The sequence below is a fragment of the Crinia signifera genome, chromosome 5 (assembly GCF_055691185.1).
Source record: "Crinia signifera chromosome 5, ASM5569118v1, whole genome shotgun sequence".
In the NCBI taxonomy this organism is placed as follows: Eukaryota; Metazoa; Chordata; class Amphibia; order Anura; family Myobatrachidae; genus Crinia; species Crinia signifera.
In genome coordinates, this window is record NC_139221.1 from 228,895,396 (window position 1) to 228,918,698 (window position 23,303).

Sequence of the window (23,303 nt, forward strand, 5' to 3'; positions counted from 1 at the left end):
ATATTAATGCTACGCTTAAACGCAGTTACAAGTTCTAAACAGTATAGACAATAGTGACTCTTTAAGCTTCTAGATTTATGAGAACGTTTTGCTGGTGAATATATGTGTCCATATTTGTGTATGCTATCCCCAAACAAACCAGTGTGGTATCTGCAGAATGTGTATTCATAACCTAATCCCAATTTATATAGCATCTCCCCCAATACCCTGGATCTCTTTAAACTCTTAACAAAAACATTTATAAATTTGAATCATAATGTCCCAAGGGACACAAAGTGACTCGCATTCCACCAACATGATTTCAGGCATCAATTAAAGGAACGAGCTGTGACAGAATTTAAGACCGTTGTGTGATTATATACTGGAAAATAAGAAAAAGAGAAGCAATATTTAGTCTACATTTATTTAATTATCAGATTATAACAAATACAGATGTGCTGGGTTTCTGCTAGAAATATTAGAGATTGTCAACAGAAATTGAAAAAAATGAATTCCCACAAACAATTACATGTCTGCTCTATAGCAGCAGTTTAACCCATTGACTATGACATCCTGTAGAAAGGCTGTTTGAGAGGCTGTCAAGCTTTGGACCACCAGAGAGGTCATTAAGGGCAGAGGGAAATAGTTTCCTGGTCTTCCTCCTAATTCATTAATTACTGTAACTTCAGAGAAGTCTTGAACAGTTACAAGATTAGATCCATCTGTTCACGTCTTCTTTAAACTGTGATGTGCACGTTTGAGGGTTTATTTTTAAAACATATTTCTATATCTATTTTACACAAATGTTTATATAGAGGTATACTTGTGTTGAGTGATTACTTCCACATGAAGTGGACTTTCTCTTAAAAGACCACTCACATTCATAAATGAACATAGGTTCTCAGGCACTCACAGATTGTGAGATATTTCTAATTGCATTTATTAGTACGCAGCTGATTACTAGATGCAGCTTCCTTATTGGGGTATTCTTGCTATTACAGATGTTGTCCTCATACATCTAAGGGGTAATTCCGATTGAATCGGACCCCCCGCTCGTTTGCACGGGGGGGGGGGGGGGCTTGGTTTTGACGACTGTGCATGTGCAGATTATTTATGTGCATGTGCAGCCGCTGTGTGCAAGCGGCGACATCTCTTGCACACAGAAGTCGGGGGGGGGGGGGGGTTGTATGGGGGGTGGGTATGGGGTGGTGGGCCTGTGGATATGACCATGGGAACGGCCAGGGTTTCATGGGCATTCCCGTGAAAATGTTCCTATGGAAATTCCAAGATGACGCAGGTGCGGGGGGCAGGCAGTGGGATTGAATCTGCACCAAATGCAGCTAAGCCTATGCGATTTCGTGTCATTCATCGCAGGGCCATCTTAACAGCAGTGTGGGCCCCTGGGCAAAGCAATGCACTGGGGCCCTTACCCATTCTCCCCTCCTAAGGGTTGGGGGTGCTATCAGCAGCAGCTTTGATGTCCCGCGGGTGGCAGGGGGTGCTTTATCTTCCACTCAACATGTAGAACCTGGGGCAGTAACTTCTGCTAATTACTCCTTTACTGCACAGGTGGTGGGAGGGTGAACACTAACGTGTGGAAGGGGGCACTGAGCTGAATGAAGGGTCCCTTGTAAATGACTTCCAGGTTGGTAGGGGGTGTTTTATACGCAGGGGAGGGTTGGATAATGGAGTGGGCTTAATATTCGTCATTTTCCGGTGGAAGGGCAGCTTGTTTGACTGCAGATATCACCCTTATCTGGAAATAGATTTCTTAGCCTTTAATAGTATAAAACCATAGAGTCGCAACTTTCAGGAGGTGCTGGGAAGTTGGGGATCAGAGATCAGGAGCCAGAGCAATCCATTGACAAAAATATAATACTGTACACCAGATGTTTGGAGCTGGAGCAGGGACCGGCTGCTGGAAGGCTGATATCTCTGGTTCTGGGCTAGATACTCTCAGAAAAACTCTAAGTCAGAGACAACCTGAGAAATATGACTGGGTAGTGCAATTAACTGGTCGGATGTGGACTGCTGGTTTGAAGTTGGATATCTCCAGTTCCCCAGGGCCGATTTTCAAAATACTGGTATCCCTGGAAAAGGGGAATCCTCAGCTATCAGAATAGGGCCCTTACACACCTGGGGCCCCTAGGCAAGTGCCCATTAAGCCCATACGAAAAGGCGGCCCTGATTCATCGTATCTAGTACAAAAGCATGGTACTGAAGCACATTGTATGCTTTTTATACTACATACAATGCAATCTAGTACTAAAAGCACAGAGTTCATTGCAACCGTATATGGGCATCCTTAAGACTTTAAGACTTTATTATTTCTATCTCCATTTAAGTGGTATTTTTTGTGGATCATTCCATCCCCTATTCTTCTGGACTCATTGCAAAAAAAAAGTTGAGACCAGTCATCTACCTGAGATTGCTTTTATTGTGTAATAATTGTATTTTATATTGTGTTGTTTATTACATGTATGTATATTTGTGTCTTAAGTTTTTTTTTTCTTAAATTAACCATTATTTTCAGCGCAGTCTCCTCTCCACTTGTTTCCTCTAGTATGTATATTAGTAACACAGTAAATACAAAGAATTTTAAAACATTAGTTATTCTTGTGTCAGAATAATAAGAAAAGCAACATTGTTAGTCTGCAGGGAACAACTGAAGTTACTCCTCTGGGGATTTGTGTTTGATTTTTTTTGCTTTATACTATCTGATCTGTGGTAGTAGGAAATTTTTTTATTGTTTTTAATTGTTTAATCCAGGACTACCACAATAGTAGAAAGGAAACAAATGTTTAAGCATGGACACAAATGTTTAATTAAAGAATCAAGCAAGTAGAACTATGTGGAAATAATAGATGTTCTACTTGTGTTTGCTCATGCATCAAGGTGGACATGTGAAGTGCAAATGATATTTTGTTGTCTAAAAAAATCGGCAAAAGAAGAAGGTTTATATCCAGGAATGTTGCTCTAATTAAATTAGAGTTCCCCTATTTATATAATATACAAACAACTTTCAAGAGCAGTGGTCATAGCGTAATTTTGTTTACGTAAATGTCTATTTGAGGAAACAGTGGAAATAGCATGGACAGATGCATGCCTTGTTTGTCTTAGGGATTCTATGGGTGGTATTCAATGGCGGCCACTATATCCAACAGGGGAAATAGCAACCACCGACTATTCAATGGTACAATTTCCGACAGCATTGAAGGCATACTACGACAAAACAGATCCAATCTGTTTTGTCGGAAACGGCAACAGATGTTTTCACTGACACACCCACTTTCCGACCGTTCAACAGCCAGAACATTGAATTCTGGGTATCGAGATACAGTTGAGCTGAGTGAAAACAGCCCGGAATATTCGACTGTCGGGACGTTTCGACAGTCGGAAATCCAGATTGAAAACTCCCCCCCCCCCCCCCCGACCCCAACATGTTACAGTACTTGTGTTTTCCGGGAGAAAGGTGGGTCACAAAAAGTGGCCCGAGGGGCGCCTGAGTGGAGTTGTTTTGCTGGAGCTGCGGTCTCAGGACTTGGGAAGTCTAACCCAAGAAAATGGTATACAGAAAGAAAAGGGATTTGAGACCGCACTCGCTAAAAAGGCATGCAACAGGTGTATTTAAAACATTTATTTTAGAAAAGGTACATATAAAACTATAATTAAAATGCAATAAAAAGATTGGGGGGTATCACAAGTAGATAAAGAGAGCAGGGATATTCACCCACAGTCCAGTCGTGATAATATCCTGTGTCCGTTCCTATATTACCTCCAGGTAATTGTCCTGTAGGAAATGCCAATTGCAAAATAGGTGTTGGAGGAGCTATTGGTCTCCAAACCAGGGAGCTCCCGATGTTGGGGGGTGCTCTACCTGGTGGGCTTGATGTTGTTACCACTTGGTTTCCTTGATAGGAGAGATGTTGATCTCCTGACCAGGGAGCTCCTGATGATGTGGGGTGCTCTAGATAAGATAAGATAAGAATACTTTATTGTTATTAACAATACATCACAACAATGCACCGTCAACAAAACTTAAATACAAAAACCTACACAAAGGAAAAACATTTAGGGCAATTCCCATGTCACTTAACAGCATTTAGCATACGAACAGCAGTAGGAAAGAAACTATTTGTCATACGCTTTGTACGTGCCGAAATACTGCGATATCGTTTTTGCGATGGCAAAACTTCAAAAGCCTTGTATTCTGGATGGCTGGGATCTGCTAAAATACAATTTGCCTTCTTTAGCAATCTATTTTTGTATAAGTCATGGGCGCATGGTAAAGACACCCCTATAATTCTGCCTGCAATTTTAATCACACGATCTAACGCGGTCCTCTCAGCCACGGTGCAGCTCCCGAACCAAACTATGATTCCGTAAGTTAAGACACTCTCCACAATGCCTCTATAGAATCTAGCTAGTGTGTTAATGTCGGAGCATACAGCTTTAAGTTTTCTCAAAAAGAAAAGCCGTTGCTGAGCTTTCTTAACCACCGTGGTAGAGTTTAAAGACCACGTAAGATCATTTGAAATGAGTAGCCCCAAAAATTTAAAAACCTGCACCTCCTCAATAGGCTTATTCTCAATAAAAATGGGAAGTATTGGCCTACCACAGCCTCGCCTAAAATCTATTTTCATCTCCTTGGTCTTATTTGTGTTAAGGTGCAGACAATTTTGCCTACTCCATTCAAACAGTCTGCAAACCTCAGACCTATACGCTACCTCGTCGTCATTTGTTATCAGGCCAACCACAGCGGTGTCGTCCGCAAACTTCACCATCTGCACGGATTCTGAAGTTGACACGCAATCATGCGTGAACAAAGAATATAACAACGGGCTCAGGACACAGCCCTGTGGTACGCCTGTACTAACCATGACCTCGCCGGAGATATGTTTTCCGAGCTTCACTACCTGTGGTCTATTCACTAAAAATTGTAGGATCCAATTACACAGATACCCATTTAACCCCAAATTAAAAAGTTTGGAAACCAACGAAGTAGGAATAATGGTATTAAAAGCAGAACTAAAATCCACAAATAAAATTCTAACATAGGAGTCCCTCTTTTCAAGATGGCCCAACGTTTGGTGCAGAACCAGCAGAATAGCATCATCCGTAGACCTATTTTCTCTATAGGCAAACTGGAATGGGTCAAAATTTGCAGCAAAATGAGACTTTATGTGTCCCAAAACCAAACGCTCAAAGCATTTCATCACCAATGATGTTAAGGCGATGGGACGATAATCATCTAGACCCTTCGGGGGATTTTTCTTTGGTATTGGGATTATCGTCATAGCCTTGAGACATTTCGGGACAACACAAGTCTGTAGCGAACAATTAAACAGCAATGTAAAGATCCATGCCAGCTGCTCACTACACCCTCTAAGGACCTTCCCTGGTATCCCATCCGGGCCAGCTGCCTTCCCCAGGGCAACACCCTGTAGGCACTTCCTAACTTCCAGCTCGTCTAGTACAATTTGTACTTCATCTGGTCTATTTATAATCATGCTTACAGTGGACATGTTATTTTTATCAAATCTAGTATAAAAATCATTTAGATCTTCCACCAGGATTCTATTTGCGTCTAGGGGCTCTGTTTTTTTCGGTTTATAGTTTGTAATCTCCTGCAACCCCTGCCGCATATCTTTAGAATCGTAGCATTCTCTGAATCTGGCTTCCATCCTACCCGAAAATTCTCTCTTAGCCTGCCTGATCCCTATCCTTAAATTGGTCCTAGCTGATTTATAAGCCTCACTATCACCCATTTTAAAGGCGTTATCTCTAATTTTTATTAGTGAGCGTATCGTAGAATTCCACCAGGGCTTGTTATTGGCAAAAGTTCTAATCCTGCGTTTAACAGTGATGCTCTCTATGCTACAATTTATGTAGCCCAGAACCATAGTTGCTAGTAGATCCACATCAATATCCTCGCCTATCGTGGACTCCCTGATAAACAACTCCCAATCAGTAAAGGTTAGAGTATCCTGTAACCTTTCTATTGCATTTTCCGGCCATACAGTAGCATCTTTCCTACTTGGTCTGACTCGTTTAACCAGTGGTTTGTACTTAGGTAACATAAATAGGGAAACATGATCTGATCTTCCAATATGTGGGCAAACAACGGCCTCGTATGCATGCTCCACATTCGTATATACTTGGTCCAAGATATTCCCGCCCCTTGTTGGGACAAAGACATTCTAAGAAAATTTCCTAAGTACTGATTTTAAGTCACACTGGTTAAAGTCGCCAGCAACAATAAAAACAGCATCCACATATTTAGCCTGCATATCGGCCAGGGTCTCATATAGGGTGCCAAGTGCACATGCTACACCTGCCTGAGGACATATATAAACGGCCATAACTATTACCACCGAAAATTCCCTAGGCAGATAATAAGGTCTACATTTGACCATTAAATATTCCACATCCACCGAACAATAGGATCCAATAGCAACAGAGTCTGAGCACCATTTTTGTTAACATAGATGCAAACACCCCCTCCCTTACTTTTCCCCGACTCGCGGGTTCGATCAGCCCTAAACAATGCTCTGTCCATAAAGTCCAGCGCCGTATCGGGAATATTATTATTTAACCATGTCTCGGTAAAAACTGTAATAGAGCAGTTCCTCAGGTGTGACTTGCTAGCCACCTCCATTTCAATGTCATCCAATTTACTTGGCAGTGATTGAACATTTGCCATAAACAGGCTAGGCAGGGGGGATCTTAGTGGGCACAACTGAAGTCTACATCTCACTCCAGACCTCTTTCCACGCTTCTGCCGCCTCTCTCTCCGTGGGCATCGCTTCCAGCAACCAGCAAGATTTACAACCCTGCAACCTGGTGGGCCTGATGGTATTGCCACTTGGTTCAAGGAAGGAGGAGGTTCTGGAGGCTGGTCCGGTTTCAGGATAAAGGTGTATGGAGCGTCTGTAGATTAGGGGTGTCCCTGCTCCCCTTCACCAACGCGTTTCGCTATAAGCTTTGTCAAGGTGATACCTGTGATGTTCACTAGCAGGGTTTATGTACCCTCAGTGGGAGGGGAAAACAATTAGCACCTGTTGCACATTGATTGAAAGACTCTTATAATTAAACCATTATACGTTACTTCTTAAGTTACTAAGAATAGGAGACAAAACTAAACCTTCCTAAGTTTCCTAATTCATAAAACGAGCAGTGTAAAGCATATAAAATCAGAAGAAGAGCATAACTTACTAAAGGGATCCGTTTCCGGATATCCGGTGCCATCACTTCCGGATTGGAGAACCGCATATGCGTTCCACCAATATTGTATACAGGATGTCAGTATGTGGGCGGTTTGTGCCCTTATTAAAAATGGCCGAATCTGTACTTCCGGGTTTGTTGCGGCGCAACTAGCTACCGTGTTTCCCCGATAATAAGACACTGTCTTATTTCTTTTTTCCTCTAAAAAAAGACCATAGGTCTTATTTTGGGGGGAGGGCTTATTTTAATAGACCCCACATTCTTGATGGCCCCAAACCTTTCCACATGCCCCCACATTCTTGATGGCCCTAAACCTTTCCACATGCCCCCACATTCTTGATGGCCCCAAACCTCTGTTTGCTTACCGAGACAGCCAGATCTGTATTGATGGCCCCTGTGTGCTGTCGGCGCTGTGTGCTGTACAGGCTGTACTGTTCAGCAGCCGCGTGATGTGCGCGGCGTGACGTCATGCCGCACCTACCGCAATGCATCCCTGGGAACGGGAGCCGCGGTATTATCGTACAGGTACAGGAGAGTTGAGCGGGGCTGAGCAGGGCTACATTTTAATAACTTTAATAAAATCTATGGGAAAATTCATAGGCCTTATTTTCGGGGGAGGGCTTATTTTGGGCAAATGTTCCAAATCTGGGGTAGGGCTTATTATCGGGGTAGGTCTAATTATCGGGGAAACACGGTATTTCCCCGGGTGTTACTCATAGTACAGATCCTTTATAGCCGGAAGATTAGTGCCTATGCAGCAATCGTTCCTATAGTGAGTTTAGTTGCGCTTTTTGGTGGTTCATATTCTTGGGGCGCATACTGTATGCAGTGTTACAATGGCACATAGATCAGTGTCAATACATCAAATACATCAGATATACTGAAAAGATAGGATTAATTTGTGCCTATAAGAGTGCTTAATAAAGCATTTCATCATAATAAATCGATATGTTAATTTATAACGTATGTGTACATGAGCAGAGATATGCAAATGGGCCATTAAGGTCAGATGACAAATTATATGAGATACGGGTGAAATATGAAGTTAAACAATATATACATAATATCAAAACATAGACACTGTTAAATAGTGATATGTAGTACACAATAATTAGGTCGCCGTGAATGTATAGGAAAAAGATGACATTATGAAGTCCCTGATGTCGGCATATATAGGCAGATTTATATTTCCATTATCTGGTAGAGAGACACATGAATATTTATTTTGTATAGCTATATGAGTACAATGCTGTACATAGGTTGGCATACAAAATTGTATAATGACAGCTTTATTGTGATAGTTATGACATAATGTATTTTGTATTTTTGGTAAGGAGTGGAACTCCTCAGATATTTCTTCATTCTGGGGGTTATCAGAACGGAGGGGAGCAGTAGGGAAGGGGAGATGGAGAGGAGAGGGGACATGGAGAAATGGAGGGAGAGGTTCAGTGGATAATAAAGGGATTTATGATTAGTTACACAGTTTTTTTATGTTAAAATAATATATATACACTATTCTCCACTAAAGCTGATAGAGGGAGACATTTATATTAAAGAAGGATACATCCACATACAGAAGGATAAATCCACATATTTGTTTTCCATGGCTTATTTATATAGTGTACAGTATGTAATCCCTAAATTACTGTATTTAGTTCCACGGCTTTGTTTAGCCCCCCTGGGTGTATGGAATCCATTCTGTACATCCAGTACACCTCTTGTCGGCACAAAGTCTTGTACCTATCTCCTCCACGTGCAGTTCTTGTGACGTGTTCTAGACCCACCAGTCTGAGACTCTTGGGGTCTCCTCCATGAAACTCATGGAAGTGGCGGGAGACACTGTGTGTTTGGACGTGCTTCATTATATTCCTTCTATGCTCAAGGAAGCGGATTTTAATTTTCCTTGTGGTGCGTCCTATATTGGTGAGTTTGCACTCACAGGTTAACATGTAAATGGTATAGCTGGTGTTACAATTAATGAAGCTATTGATCTTTATATAGAAACATAGAAACATAGAAACATAGAATTTGACGGCAGATAAGAACCACTTGGCCCATCTAGTCTACCCCTTTTTTTAAACATGTTACCTCAAACCATATTTGATCCTTATTTTTTTGTAAGGATATCAATATGCTTATCCCAAGCATATTTAAATTGTACTACTGTATTTGCGTCTACCACCTCTGTTGGGAGGCTATTCCACTTATCTACTACTCTTTCTGTGAAAAAATTCTTCCTCACATTTCCCCTGAATCTTCCTCCCTCTAGTTTCAGTGCATGTCCTCGTGTTCTGTTGCTCCTCTTCCTGTGAAGAATGTCTCCCACCTGTACCTTGTTAAAGCCCTTCATATACTGTATTTGAAAGTTTCTATCATGTCCCCCCTTTCCCTTCTCTGCTCTAAAGTATACATATTAAGATCTTTTAGTCTTTCCTGGTACGTTTTGTGATGTAGGCCATGCACCATTTTAGTTGCTCTTCTTTGTACAGTCTCTAATGTATTTATATCCTTCTGGAGATATGGCCTCCAGAACTGAACACAATACTCTAGGTGAGGTCGTACCAATGACCTATACAGTGGCATTATTACTTCTTTCTTTCTACTGCTGATACCTCTCCCTATGCAACCAAGCATCTGACTTGCCTTCTTCATTGCTTTGATACATTGCCTACCTGCTTTTAAGTCCCCTGAAATAGTGACACCTAGATCCCTCTCTTCCTCAGTAGTTTACCTTCTTTATCTTCTATGGAGTGGCATGTCCTAAGTTCTATATGCTGACATGTTATGCATCTTGTTGCACCACACCTAAAAAAGCCTTTTGGTTGGCCTCCAAGCCAGGTGCTTGGGCTTGTCTCTTCAGGTGGGGTTGTTATTGGTTTCAAGAAACTGGGGGCTAGGGAGTTTTTAATCGTTTTGTTGTTCTTAAACACAAACAGTGGTTTAGGGGGAATTACATCCACTAGGAGGTGATCTTGTTTTTGTATTTTATAGTTTTTTCCTATTATTCTCTTAATTTCATTTGAATGACTATTGTAGGTGGATATGAATGTAATATGTTGATTCTTTTCTGGGGGCTGTTTTGGTTTGGTTTGTAGTAGTGTTTCCCTATCTAGGGACAATACTTCTTCATAGGCTTTTGTTGTTATTTCTTTTGGGTATCCTCTCTGGGAAAATGAGTGAAGCATGTCTTTTGCTTGTTTTTCAAACGTTTCCTTATTGGTGCAATTGCGATATAATCGCATTATTTGGCCTTTTGGGATCCCCTTTTTCCAGGGTGGGTATTGAGTGCTATCATAGTGCAAGTAGGCATTGGTGCCCACTTCTTTTATATAATTGGATGTGATTATACTGGAACCTTCTGCCTCAATGGTCAGATCCAGGAAGGTAGTCCGTTTCCTGTCGAGGTGATGGGTGAACTGTAAATTATAAGTGTTTGAGTTAAGGTGCTCAACAAATGAAAGTGCAGAGGTGTGGTCCCCATCCCAAATAATAAATAAATCATCAATGTAACGGCCATAGAGGACCAGGTTCGCCCCGAACCCGCCCCCCCAGATGTAATGCTGTTCTACCTCCCCCATATATAGGTTTGCGTAGGTAGGGGCGAACCTGGTCCCCATGGCCGTTCCCATTATCTGTAAATAAAAGGTGTCGTGAAAAAGAAAATAATTGTGACGTAATATATAAGAAATAGAATCCATGATAAACCGTTGGTGTCTCTCCCCCAGGTCACCATCCTCAGATAGTCTTCGCGCAATTACCTGTATTCCAGTTTCATGCGGAATATTCGAATATAGGCTAGTAACGTCTAGCGTTAGGAAAGAATATGTATACTTCCATTGTATATCTTTTATTAGTTGTAAAAAATGAATAGTGTCCTTTACATGGGACCTGAGGGTAGAGACACGTGGTTGCAGGTGTGAATCAACATAAAACGATAAGTTGGATGAAAGTGACTGAATACCAGAAATTATAGGGCGCCCAGGAGGTGAAGTGAGGGTTTTGTGTATTTTGGGTAAATGATAATAAATAGGTGTGGTGGGGTGTTCATTATACAGGAAACGGAGTTCCTCCCTGGAAATGACTCCGTCTATTTCTGCTTCTTTAAGTAATTTCAGCAGGTTGAAGCCGAATTTTTGGGTGGGATTGTTGTCCAAGACAGTGTAGAAACGTTGGTCTTTTAATTGGCGAAATGCCTCCTTCACGTATTCTGACCTGTCCTGGACGACAATCCCACCCCCTTTATCTGCCTCTTTGATAACCAAGGAAGTGTCCTTGGTAAGTCTTCTGAGGGCTTGTATTTCTTTTTTATTTAGATTGGTTTTCTTTTAATCCAGGACTACCACAATAGTAGAAAGGAAACAAATGTTTAAGCATGGACACAAATGTTTAATTGAAGAATCAAGCAAGTAGAACTAAGTGGAAATAATAGATGTGTTTGCTCATGCATCAAGGTGGACATGTGAAGTGCAAATGATATTTTGTTGTCTAAAAAAATCGGCAGAAGAAGAAGGTTTATATCCAGGAATGTTGCTCTAATTAAATTAGAGTAACCCTATTTATATAATATACAAACAACTTTCAAGAGCAGTGGTCATAGCGTAATTTTGTTTACGTAAATGTCTATTTGAGGAAACAGTGGAAATAGCATGGACAGATGCATGCCTTGTTTGTCTTAGGGATTCTATGGGTGGTATTCAATGGCGGCCACTATATCCAACAGGGGAAATAGCAACCACCGACTATTCAATGGTACAATTTCCGACAGCATTGAAGGCATACTACGACAAAACAGATCCAATCTGTTTTGTCGGAAACGGCAACAGATGTTTTCACTGACACACCCACTTTCCGACCGTTCAACAGCCAGAACATTGAATTCCGGGTATCGAGTTACAGTTGAGCTGAGTGAAAACAGCCCGGAATATCCGACTGTCGGGACGTTTCGACAGTCGGAAATCCAGATTGAAAACTCCCCCCCCCCCCCCCCTACATGTTACAGTACTTGTGTTTTCCACCTGCCTTGCTTTTTTACACTCTATAATTATGTCTTACATGATGTATGGGTTCAAATGCCTTAATATAATTCTCCGTTCTAACCTTTCTCGGTATCACAACCTTAGTGGAGCCAACCGGAAGGGAAACAAGTTCATGGTGGTAGTGACAGATGGACATCTCAATGATGGCTACAAGGAACGGTGTGGGGGAATGCATCATGCACTGACTGAAGCCAAATCCATAAATCTGAAGATATTCAGCGTGGCAGTGACTCCCAATCACATGGTAAATCTGCTTAATACAAATAAGAGGAGCTTGATAAAATGTGGATTAACATATTTAAGATCATATTTTTCAAGTGCCTGAGTCACCTTGCCTATTTCACCACCTGTGTCATATTCTGATGGGGTTTTTCAAACCTTATAAAAAGGACAGGGAAAAGTCTTGCCAATAACATCCAATCAGATTTATTGCTCAGGGTTCAACTGGAGCACAGGGAAAATCTGCTTTGGTCTCTATTGCCTGGGGGGGGGAGGGTACTGCACACTCAAGGTATACATTGATACTCTATTAGAGGATAGTTACCCAATGGAGTAGGTGTATGGATGAACATGGCTGCTTAGTTTGTTTCTATAGATTTGACATCCCCCAAAAAACTGTTGAGGTACCAGATTCAATGTTTTCTTATGTGAACAATAATCTTTAAAATATAACATATTGCAAACTAAGAATGTAATTGTAAAATATTAAAAAGAAAAATTATAATATCTAAAACTTCTGTCATCCTAATGGTAATGCGTTAATTTAGATAATTAATTTTTTTGTTTATAAAGATATGCATTTTGACCATACCCTTGATTTGTCATACTACTTATAGTTGAAGACACTGGCTGGTGTATATGGGGGTTTTCTATTGTATGTAGGGTGCATTAATGTGGTATCACTAGGTGCTTTTATTCTATACAGTACATATGTTTTATTATGCTGCATTCTTAGAACTATGACATATCATACTGCATGAACATCTCAGTGTATGTGTGTGAGTGTGTGTGTAAGTGTGTATCTATCTATCTATCTATATATATATAGATATATATATATATCTTTATATAGTCACGATTGAGCCAGCACCCTCCTGATCCCTGATGGGCAAGTCAGCTACCGTGGTGCCAAGCCAGAGTGTAGATATAGAATGATTCCAATAGGCGGCACCCAGCGGATTTAAGACAGCCAATAATAATGCGCTAGACACCAATTCGTGCAAGCTTTCGGGTACTTTATTCCCCTTCTTCAGGCGGCATACAAAGAATATATATAAAATACAATCACATAGTGCTCACCTTTTATACCGTACATGTGTTAGTAGCGTGTAGCTCGGGGCAGGCATGACTTCCGGACGCTGTAACACGGAGAACTTCCGGGTGATCCCCGTCAGTTACTTCCGGGCAGCGACACGGCTTCTCATTGCCATGACAACCCGGCCGCATATACTACAGAAAAAAACAACAATAAAATACAAAAATAAACAAGACATAATACAGATATGTACAAATACATTCAAGATATAGCGGCATGGAAATAATCATACTGATAGTAATTAATCAATGCATGTCTAAAAAGCGAATTGATACATATAATTCAACATTGACTATGCAGCTATGCAAATGGCTTTACAAAAAGGCTTCAGTCTTAATTCAACTAAGGAAGATATTTAAATTAAGGTGGTCATTGAGGCCTCTAGGTTTAACGGTATCCAGAGTGAAAATCCATTTAGATTCTAATCTCAATAATTGCTTATGTCTATCTCCACGTCTTTTATTAGCAGGTACATGGTCAATGATGATATGACGAAAATTAGCCATATTATGTTTGGCCTCAAAGAAATGTCTAACTAGAGGTTGGTCAGATGGTTTGCCTTTTAAGGCTGACCTTATCTTGAATGTATTTGTACATATCTGTATTATGTCTTGTTTATTTTTGTATTTTATTGTTGTTTTTTTCTGTAGTATATGCGGCCGGGTTGTCATGGCAACGAGAAGCCGTGTCGCTGCCCGGAAGTAACTGACGGGGATCACCCGGAAGTTCTCCGTGTTACAGCGTCCGGAAGTCATGCCTGCCCCGAGCTACACGCTACTAACACATGTACGGTATAAAAGGTGAGCACTATGTGATTGTATTTTATATGTATTCTTTGTATGCCGCCTGAAGAAGGGGAATAAAGTACCCGAAAGCTTGCACGAATTGGTGTCTGCGCATTAATATTGGCTGTCTTAAATCCGCTGGGTGCCGCCTATTGGAATCATTATATATATATATATATATATATATATATATATATATATATATATATATATAGAAGGAAGAAGAAGTAGATGTGCGCTCTGTCTAGTTCACGACTTCTGTACATTGTAAATGTACAGAAGTCGTGAACTAGACAGAGCGCACATCTACTTCTTCTTCCTTCCATCTTTCCCACTTGGTACCTATATTAACAGCTAGGTACAGTAGAAGTGCAGCTCATATACCAGCGCAGAAAAGGGACCACACTCCCCCTATTTTTCGATATATATATATATATATATATATGCAAAAGAAGGGAGAAGCACACAATGAGCAAGGTACAACACAGTTCCTTTACTGATAATATATGCTAACATACATGTGGGTTAGGATATAACAGCTTGCCAAGCTTGTGGTGTGATGTAAGAATGGACCAGTTCACAGGACATGGGCGCAAGGGCTACTCGGTCTCAGACAGCCTCTCACGCTGAAATAACGCCGGTCTCCACGCTTGCGCCCATGTCCTGTGAACTGGTCCGTTCCTACATCACACCACAAGCTTGGCAAGCTGTTATATCCTAACCCACATGTATGTGAGCATATATTATCAGTAAAGGAACTGTGTTGTACCTTGCTCATTGTGCGCTTCTCCCTTCTTTTGCATACATTACCTTCGCTGGACCCTGGTTGAGTCCTGGAGAATAGCTGCACACTACGTGGGAAGCATACATATTTGATTTTGAAGTTTTGCGCAGTGGTATTGTTTCTGTATATATATATATATATATATAATAAATAAGGTCCATATATATGGTGATCCAAATGTTCAGTGAAGCAGACCAGAGGTTTTCATCCAAAGACTTGTTTATTTAGTCCTTCTTATTTGTCACAGGTAAAACAGTAAGAGAGAAAACCAACACGTTTCGTCTATAGTGACTTCATCAGGGGTATAATCAAGGTTCTTCTAAAAATTAATTGAGTCTCCCAAATATTAGGAGGGGGAGAGAAATCCCATCTAAAGATCTTTAGATAGGTGTGATTACTGCAAATGGCAGAACCTTCTGCTGTCCAAAATCATATAAATATTACATCAGATGAAGGATGAGAGAGGCACTCCGTCACTGTTTCCCCACTGTTGTGACAGTTAGTGCAGTAATATTAACCAGGATAGTTTTCAGAAAAAATAATAAAGTTAAAGCAAGTGACAGAAGTTTAATGTGTTTTATTATGTATGTACCCCTTTAAAGGCCCATACACACTTGAAGATTTTCATTTCAAAAGACTTTGCCAAAATCTGTGATAGATACAGCTATCACCAAAGTAGTTCGTACACACTGAGCTATTTTCCCCAAAGAGCGAGATATTTTAAGGAGGCAAAAGACTTTGCTGAAAATCTTTCATTATAAGGCTATTTACATAATGGGCTGGGTTTGAATTCCAAGGGTGGGAGCAGGGGCCATTTTATTCCTGTTCTTGGTGCCTGATGCAGAACTAATTGCTGGGCTGCGTATATTCAGAGCCCAGCACAAGTAAACTCCACCCCGTGCCGCCCTGACCGGGCAAAATCCCACCCATGTGCATGGAAAACATTTCATTTCAATGAACAATTGAACAATTCAATGATGCGCCAGCTCACAACTCGCTAGTGAATCGGAACTCGTGGCCCGGCAGCCAATCAGGCATCAGTGGCTCTTGATTGGCTGCTGGGCCCCAAGCTCCGATTGGCTCATGAGTCACAAACCGGGGCATCATTTGAAATAGTCAAGCCACAGACGGATGGACCTGCTCTGAGATAGCCGGTTTTCCCACCATTCTGCCCGGATGTCTCCTTTAGCGATGTAGGCAGGGCCAGACAACAGGGCAAAGTGAGCTGACCCCAGTTACATTTTCAACTCACTCACCTCTCATTCTTTCACTATCTATCATACTATAAGTGTGCCCCAAAAACCTATTTTGTTCTTCCTTTGTCTACCTTAGACATTTCCCTTTAGATATCTTAAAGAGGCCAGATTATGTTAGTGATTTAAGAAATGTTTGGCCACGGGTTATTCTCCTAACCTTTTTACTAAAGCAGAGCGTATGGCACTTCTATGGAGTGCCATGCTCTCTTTAAACGTTCTCTGTGTTTTTCCTACAGGTATATAACACACAGAGTAGAACTGCGCAATAAAGGGGGAAATAGTACATGCAATTTATTCATGTACCAATAAAAAACACATATAAAACATACACAGAAAATTAAAACACAATTTAGGAAAAAGAAAGAAAAAAAATATACAATGATGTTACATAGAAAAAGGGGGGGGGGGGTTATATAAAAGATTATTTGCACAACCGGTCGTGTCGGATTAATAGGTTTAAAACCAAATAGATTTTGCTTCCCTTTAGCTTGTCACGGTCACATTAGTATGTTAGTTGTGGTTAGAATACTGGTTAGATAACAGTCTTTGTATGGATTAGTAGATATAACTGTCCAGGTTTTAATGTCTGGCCAGACAATATTGCATTTGGGGTACCTTACAGCTGCCACCTGTAATTCCTCTGGTCTCCCAGTGGATGGTGCTGAATCACCTGTCTTGGTCCAACTATATCTGGAGTCACCTTTGGGCTGGTGGGCTGATGGTAAGCCTGCATGGTATTCCCTGTAGTGCAGAAAGAATTGTAAATATCCAACGCGTTTCCCCGCCTCCGGTAACGGTCTCAGCGGCTTTTTCAAGGAAAGAAAGAGTAGCACTTGGTATATAACACTTGCCGCACAGGCAAGTAATCGTATATATGACAGTGTAAGTGTAAGATAATATATTTATTTATTTACAGTTTCTTATATAGCACAGTAGATTCTGTTGCGCTTTACAATTGTAGACAGTGATAAAACAAACTGGGTAACAACAGACAGACTTGGAGGCCCTGCTGCAAGCTTGCAACATATGAGTGAAATGCAAGGACAGACTGGCCAGTAATAACATAGTAGTCTCGCCAAGTTGCAAGTCCAGAAGAAAAGCTATTTGATATATTAGTGCCTCAGAGGGTTATGCATGTTGAAAATAAATATGATAGGCTTGCATGAAGAGGTGAGTTTTCAGGAAAAGTTTGAAAGTTTGAAGGCTAGTGGTGAGTCTTATTACGTGGGAAGGGCATTCCATAGGGTGGGAGCAGCCCGATGAAAGTCATGTTAATAGTGATTGGGAATAGTGATAGTGACCCCACCGAAACGGCCGTCGGGCATGATAACCCACTACGGACAACCACGGCTTGTTGCAGATATTCACTGTTTACATAAGTATCTTTTACCTGTGATGGACTTATGTTGTCTTCCTCATAATTGTCCACTAAAGACTTTTTTCCCTGCATGGAAATGTTTTTTTTTTTCTATTGCTTATAAAGTTTTTCCAATTGAATTGAATGTGCTGGTTTCCAGACTATTATTCCTATATATACTGTATATCACACGAAAAGGGACTTTTTGTTGGAGTGCTGCATTCTGGTGGATATTATGTTATTATCTTCATGCGGGAACCCAGCCTGTAAATTTTTTGATAAAGAGAGTGCTGGAACCCTATAAGTGTGTATATATATCACTGTACACCTTGACAAATGGGGTAAAACCCTGAAACGTTGTTAAAAATTTAGATATAATCAATGTCTATTGACAATCAACCTTGTTGTGGACGTCATTCGAACCCCCGAACTGATGAAAATATGATGAAAATTCAGTAAGGAATTCTGGAAGATTGCCATAGAACATTCATGAATTCATGGAGTTGACTGGGATTTCATTGAGTTTCTGTTAGTGAATTTTAATTAAGGCATGAAACCTGTTGCAGCAAAACATGGCGATTCTTCCATCATGACAACACATCGGCCCACACAGCACTGTGAATTTTTTAACTAAAAATGGCATGACACCTTTTCTTCGCCCAATGTATACACTCAATCTTGCCCCGAACAATTTTTTTTTTATTTCGTTGGAAGAATAGAGACCTTACTTGGAAAGCATTTTGCGATATTGAAGAGGTGAAACCAAAAATGATAAAAGGCATCAACAATGATGAGTAAAAAAGTTTTGATCAATGGAAAAAACATTTGGACAAATGTATTGATTCAAGATAACTGCAGTTTTATGATAAACAAATAAATACACATTTTTTTATTAATTAAATACTTTTTCCTTTTGTTACCCCCTCGTATACCATATACAGATGTAGCCACATTATTTCTGCATGCTGCATGGGGTACCGGGCTGCGAATAGTCGCACTCAACGATTGCCCATAGATTTTACTGATGTCTTAGTTGCAAGCACACTTGTGGTGCCAGCTATACGGCGACGTGTGGCTACATCTGTATTTATTATTCATTAACAGGTTCCCATATTGAGCCGCAAATCCCATTGCTCTTTACAAATGGAAACAGTGTTCACGCGCCAACTTATTTGGTCCCGAATATTTTGCAGTTTTGGGTCTAAGAACTGTATCCCAGACAGTTAAAGTTGGATATAGAACAGCAATTACTTTTTCCGAGTTAATGGTGGTATAACCAATACATTCTTTTTCATATGGAGACTGCCAATACACCCACAAACATCATTCATGTAACCTCAAAAGCAGGAAAGTGAGTTTTTTTTTTTTCTATAAACATTTGAGGCAACTAACAGCGAAGGAACAAAGCTCCTCGGTTTGGCCTCAGAAAACAATGTATAAGGTTTGTCCAGTCCTGTAAAGAATAAATGGTTGCAAATTTGTGTTAACTATATATTTCTATACATAATGGTAGCAGGCAATCATCCAGTTGCTCAGGCTGAACATATCATTCCAAACCCACAACACTGACCTGGAAGTGTTCAATGTAAATGATTACATGTTATGCTGTGTTTCCTTTTATGGGTAAACCCCAACTACTCAATATCCCTTTGCAACATAAGCCCCTTTGTCTTCAATCATTCTAATAAAGAGAGCCTATAGTTGAGTTGTAGGAATACTATAAAAGGACAATGTCTGCCATTAATAGCTTCAGAGGCGTTAAAATAAGGAAGAATAGAAGGATGGTCACATGATGAAGAAATAAAAGCCTCAATGTGAGAAAATGTAATTACGGTAGATGTGAAGTTGTGTCCTACTATGGGGTTATCTGAGCAGTGTACCAGAGCAGTTAGCATTGAGCAAAAAAATCAAAAGACCCTTTATTTATTGTATTGGTAGGGGGCACACATTTAGATAATACATTACATTAATATATCATTTTATATTTGAATAATAATAATAGTAATTACATTTTAGATAAAGAAATAACAGAGTCACATAAGTCATATGTCTTTATAGTAGTGAAAATGTGTGTGTGTGTGTGTGTGTGTGTGTGTGTGTGGGGGGGGGTCTGTTTATTCAATTTAGCTTAAAGTAAGAGCAAAATTATGCCGTGTGTGTGTGTATATATAATACACACAAATTTCTTGAAATAAACATATATCCCAGGTTATTATAAGTGGGTCAATCTGGGTTTTGCTCAGTTTGAGAGATCCATTGAAAAAGATCCCAGGTCCTGTGCCCTGGCAATTGAACTCGAGAAATGTTTCTGGTTGAACGCGGCAAAAACCCGGGTTCTGTGGCAGTGTGAAAAGTCAAGTCAAAGTGATATTTGACCCTGCTTTTGAAGAGAGACAATGATTGGAGCTTCTGGGGGCGCTGGTGGATGATGTCCTCTGTAAGTGTCCCACAGACAGCGCACAGTGGCGGTAAAATAGAGCTTGCTGCATGCACCACAGCCTGATCCACCCCTGTAGCACCCTGCGATGCACTTTGCAGAACAACTCCCTGCAGAACAACACCATGACCCATGTCTTTGTTACATAATAGTAGAGCAGAAAGCTGAAACCATCCAGGAAATCCGGGATAGACTCAGCTACTCCATCGGCCATCTTTGCTGCAATGCTTGATGCAATGCTTTCAGCAGTCCCCACCCCCCTCTTTTGTAACCTCATCCTTTCCAGCCCTTACAAAAAGGCAATTTTTGATGACATCCATAGAACCAAGCAGGGCTTACTCAGGTTCAGTGTAAATGGGCTGATACAGCAATATCCTGGTCGCTGTGCCGTGAAAATGTATCTAAAGCGGGTTCACCACAGAATTGTTACGTGTACAAAGTCTGACCTGGGATTTTGGTGTAAAAGCAGTATAAGCCTTAAAAGGGGTGGAAACAATATCAGTATATTTATATAATATTATTTAACACAGGTACACCTCTGATAATCCATGCCCCTTCCTTATGACACTGCGCTGGATTTTCCATTTTACCGGATTATCCCTGGTATCAGTTGCAGTCTCTTCACAGCAACCCCCCCTCAACAGCCTTACTACCTCCACACCACAGTCCATCTCCCCCGCATAGCACAACTCACCCCGGACCCCCACCAAGGAGGATTCACCCGGGAGCAATTACTGCCACACTGACTGGAGCCTGAAAATAAAATTAAGTGTGATTTGTCATTGAGCCTTGGTCACATTGATCAATAATAGTCATCAATGTGACCAAGTCTCATCAAGTCTAATCAGCGAAACATGCATCATTTAATTTCCCAATTCCAATCTCAGTATCTACTTATTTATTTAATAAAAAAAATCTGTTTCCATTTTTTTCTGTTGTATTTGCTTAATGTAGATGAGTTGATTTTATATACCTGCAAAGATTTTCCATAAATCAGGAGATTATGTGAAGTTCTGCTGTGTAGTTGTAATGTGTAATTTCTGTGTAGTACTTTCCTTTTAACACTTTAATTTTCCTCCCAGGCTGATCGTATGGTGGACATTGCCACCGACTCCAAATACACTCATAATCTAACACTCTCTGATGACAGCCCTGGATTGCTTCATACTACAGCGACAAACATTATAAATCAGATGGTAAGCAGATCTGACACATGGGGAAACACATGATGCCATTATTACAAGAATTTATTCTGTCAATAAAAACTTTGTGTCATGTAATGAAATCATCTCATTATGAACCTTCACTCTACATTAAAGACACAGGGGCAGATGTACTAAGCCCCGGAGAGAGGTAGAAGGGTTGGAGATGAAGTACAAACCAATCAGCTTCAAACTTCAATGGCTCTGATTGAAATATGAGCTATGAGTTAGGAGCTGACTGGCATGTACTTTATCTCTATCTACTTTAGCTCTCTCTGTGCCTTAGTAGACATGCCCAATAGTTTACATAATAATTGTCTTATATTTTTTGTTTTGGTTACTTTTCTGTTGCCTGAGATTGGAGAACCTTACATTTTCATTCCCAAATTATGCAGCCGGGCACGTATTTCAATTGTGACATCATAGGTGTGCAATAAGACAACTGCAACATTTCAGGGAGTGTTCAGTTTCTAGTGATGTGCAGCCATGTACCGCCGTGTAATTTGTGGTGCAATACCTCTACTATTAGGTTATGGCCCTTACAGTACCCCCAGCCCAGCTCTGCTCTCTATGGCCCTATGTACATGGGTATAGTTGGGTGACTTGACTGGATGACCGACTGTGAGATGATGTTACCCAATACTCATTTATTTGGATTTTGCGAAGCTGGAGAGGCTTGACAAGATCCCCTCCATGTCAAATCTGAATATGCATTCACGGAGTGCTGCAGGAACTCTTTGCTGGCTGGGTTAAGCTGCATTGAGGTGATAACCATTGCAAAGCAGCAAGGCTTTTGGAGGCCCAGTTAGTTAAATATGGACACAGGCACCACGAATATTCATTGCCACATAGGGCAGTATTCAATGAGAAAAATTTGCTGTGTTTTATGGCGAGTTTGTGCTATTTTCGCGTTGGAAGGCGCATTTTGCTCTCCAAAAGTGAACAACCCTATTCAATATGATATTTTCGCCATCTTTTTAAGTGATTTTCGCCGTGTCTCTCCGTGTAGTAATTCTCCATCTTTTCATGGAGAACTGGAATGTGAACCTTTAAACTAAAATAGTTTTTTTTTTTAATATTGGTGTCAAAAAATCTATTCACTGCACCCGATCATTACATATGCACGATCGTGTGCAGTGAATACTGGGTCCCCCGCTGGCTATAGGGGGGGCAGCTTGTGCTGCGTGGGTCCCGGGGAGCCCTCCTCCCTTCCACATATGTTCTGGGGCAGCCAGGGAGACTTTAATCTCCCTGGCTGCCACATCCCCCGGCTCCCTGCCACGGACACTCGTCCGCTGCAGGGGTTAAGACTCGCCGCGAGTGGCGGCGAGTCTTAACCACATTGAATAGTGGGAGCAGGAGTGGCAGCGAGCCCTCCGGAACAGGGCGAGTGCATGGCGAGAGAAAAAATCTCACGCCATGCACGGAGAATATTTCTCATTGAATACAGCCCATAAAGCAGAGATACAGATTTAGTGTTTGCACAGGCTCTACATAAAAAAACTTGCCTTATTTTGTCATCTGAATATATAAAGAACAAGCCAGACAAATGAGCTAGTTTCATTATATTATTTATACATTTTAATCCAATGTTTTTGAAGTGGACAATTATTTTCTAATAGGTTTTTTTTAAATTATTGTGTGAAATGTATTATATTTGAAAAAATAGTTCTAACAGCCAAAAACTTTATATGAAGAATACATGAAAGTAGCCCACATCAAATATTAAGTATTATACTATACAATATTTTAGTGTGATGAGTTCTTACGGTTGAAACACCTGATTATTCCTGCACATGTTTTGATGAAAGCACTCAGTAAATCCTTTTGTGGAACACAAGCATGCTCTTTGGATGCCAAGAAATTCAAGAAAGGGCTTGTTTATATAAAATCTTTGCTTTACCATGCAAATAGCAGACAAATTGGAG

The 23,303-nt window shown here is 40.6% G+C and overlaps 1 protein-coding gene across 1 annotated transcript in view; it reads left to right on the plus strand.

The window, feature by feature from the left end:
• LOC146005785 (uncharacterized) overlaps positions 1 to 23,303 on the plus strand; it is a 144,600-nt gene that overhangs the window by 12,027 nt on the left and 109,270 nt on the right. The window contains exons 4-5 of the mRNA XM_083145211.1: positions 12,324 to 12,483; positions 21,256 to 21,369. Of these exons, the coding sequence (XP_083001337.1) occupies positions 12,324 to 12,483; positions 21,256 to 21,369 (274 nt within the window). The remainder of the gene's footprint in view (positions 1 to 12,323; positions 12,484 to 21,255; positions 21,370 to 23,303) is intronic.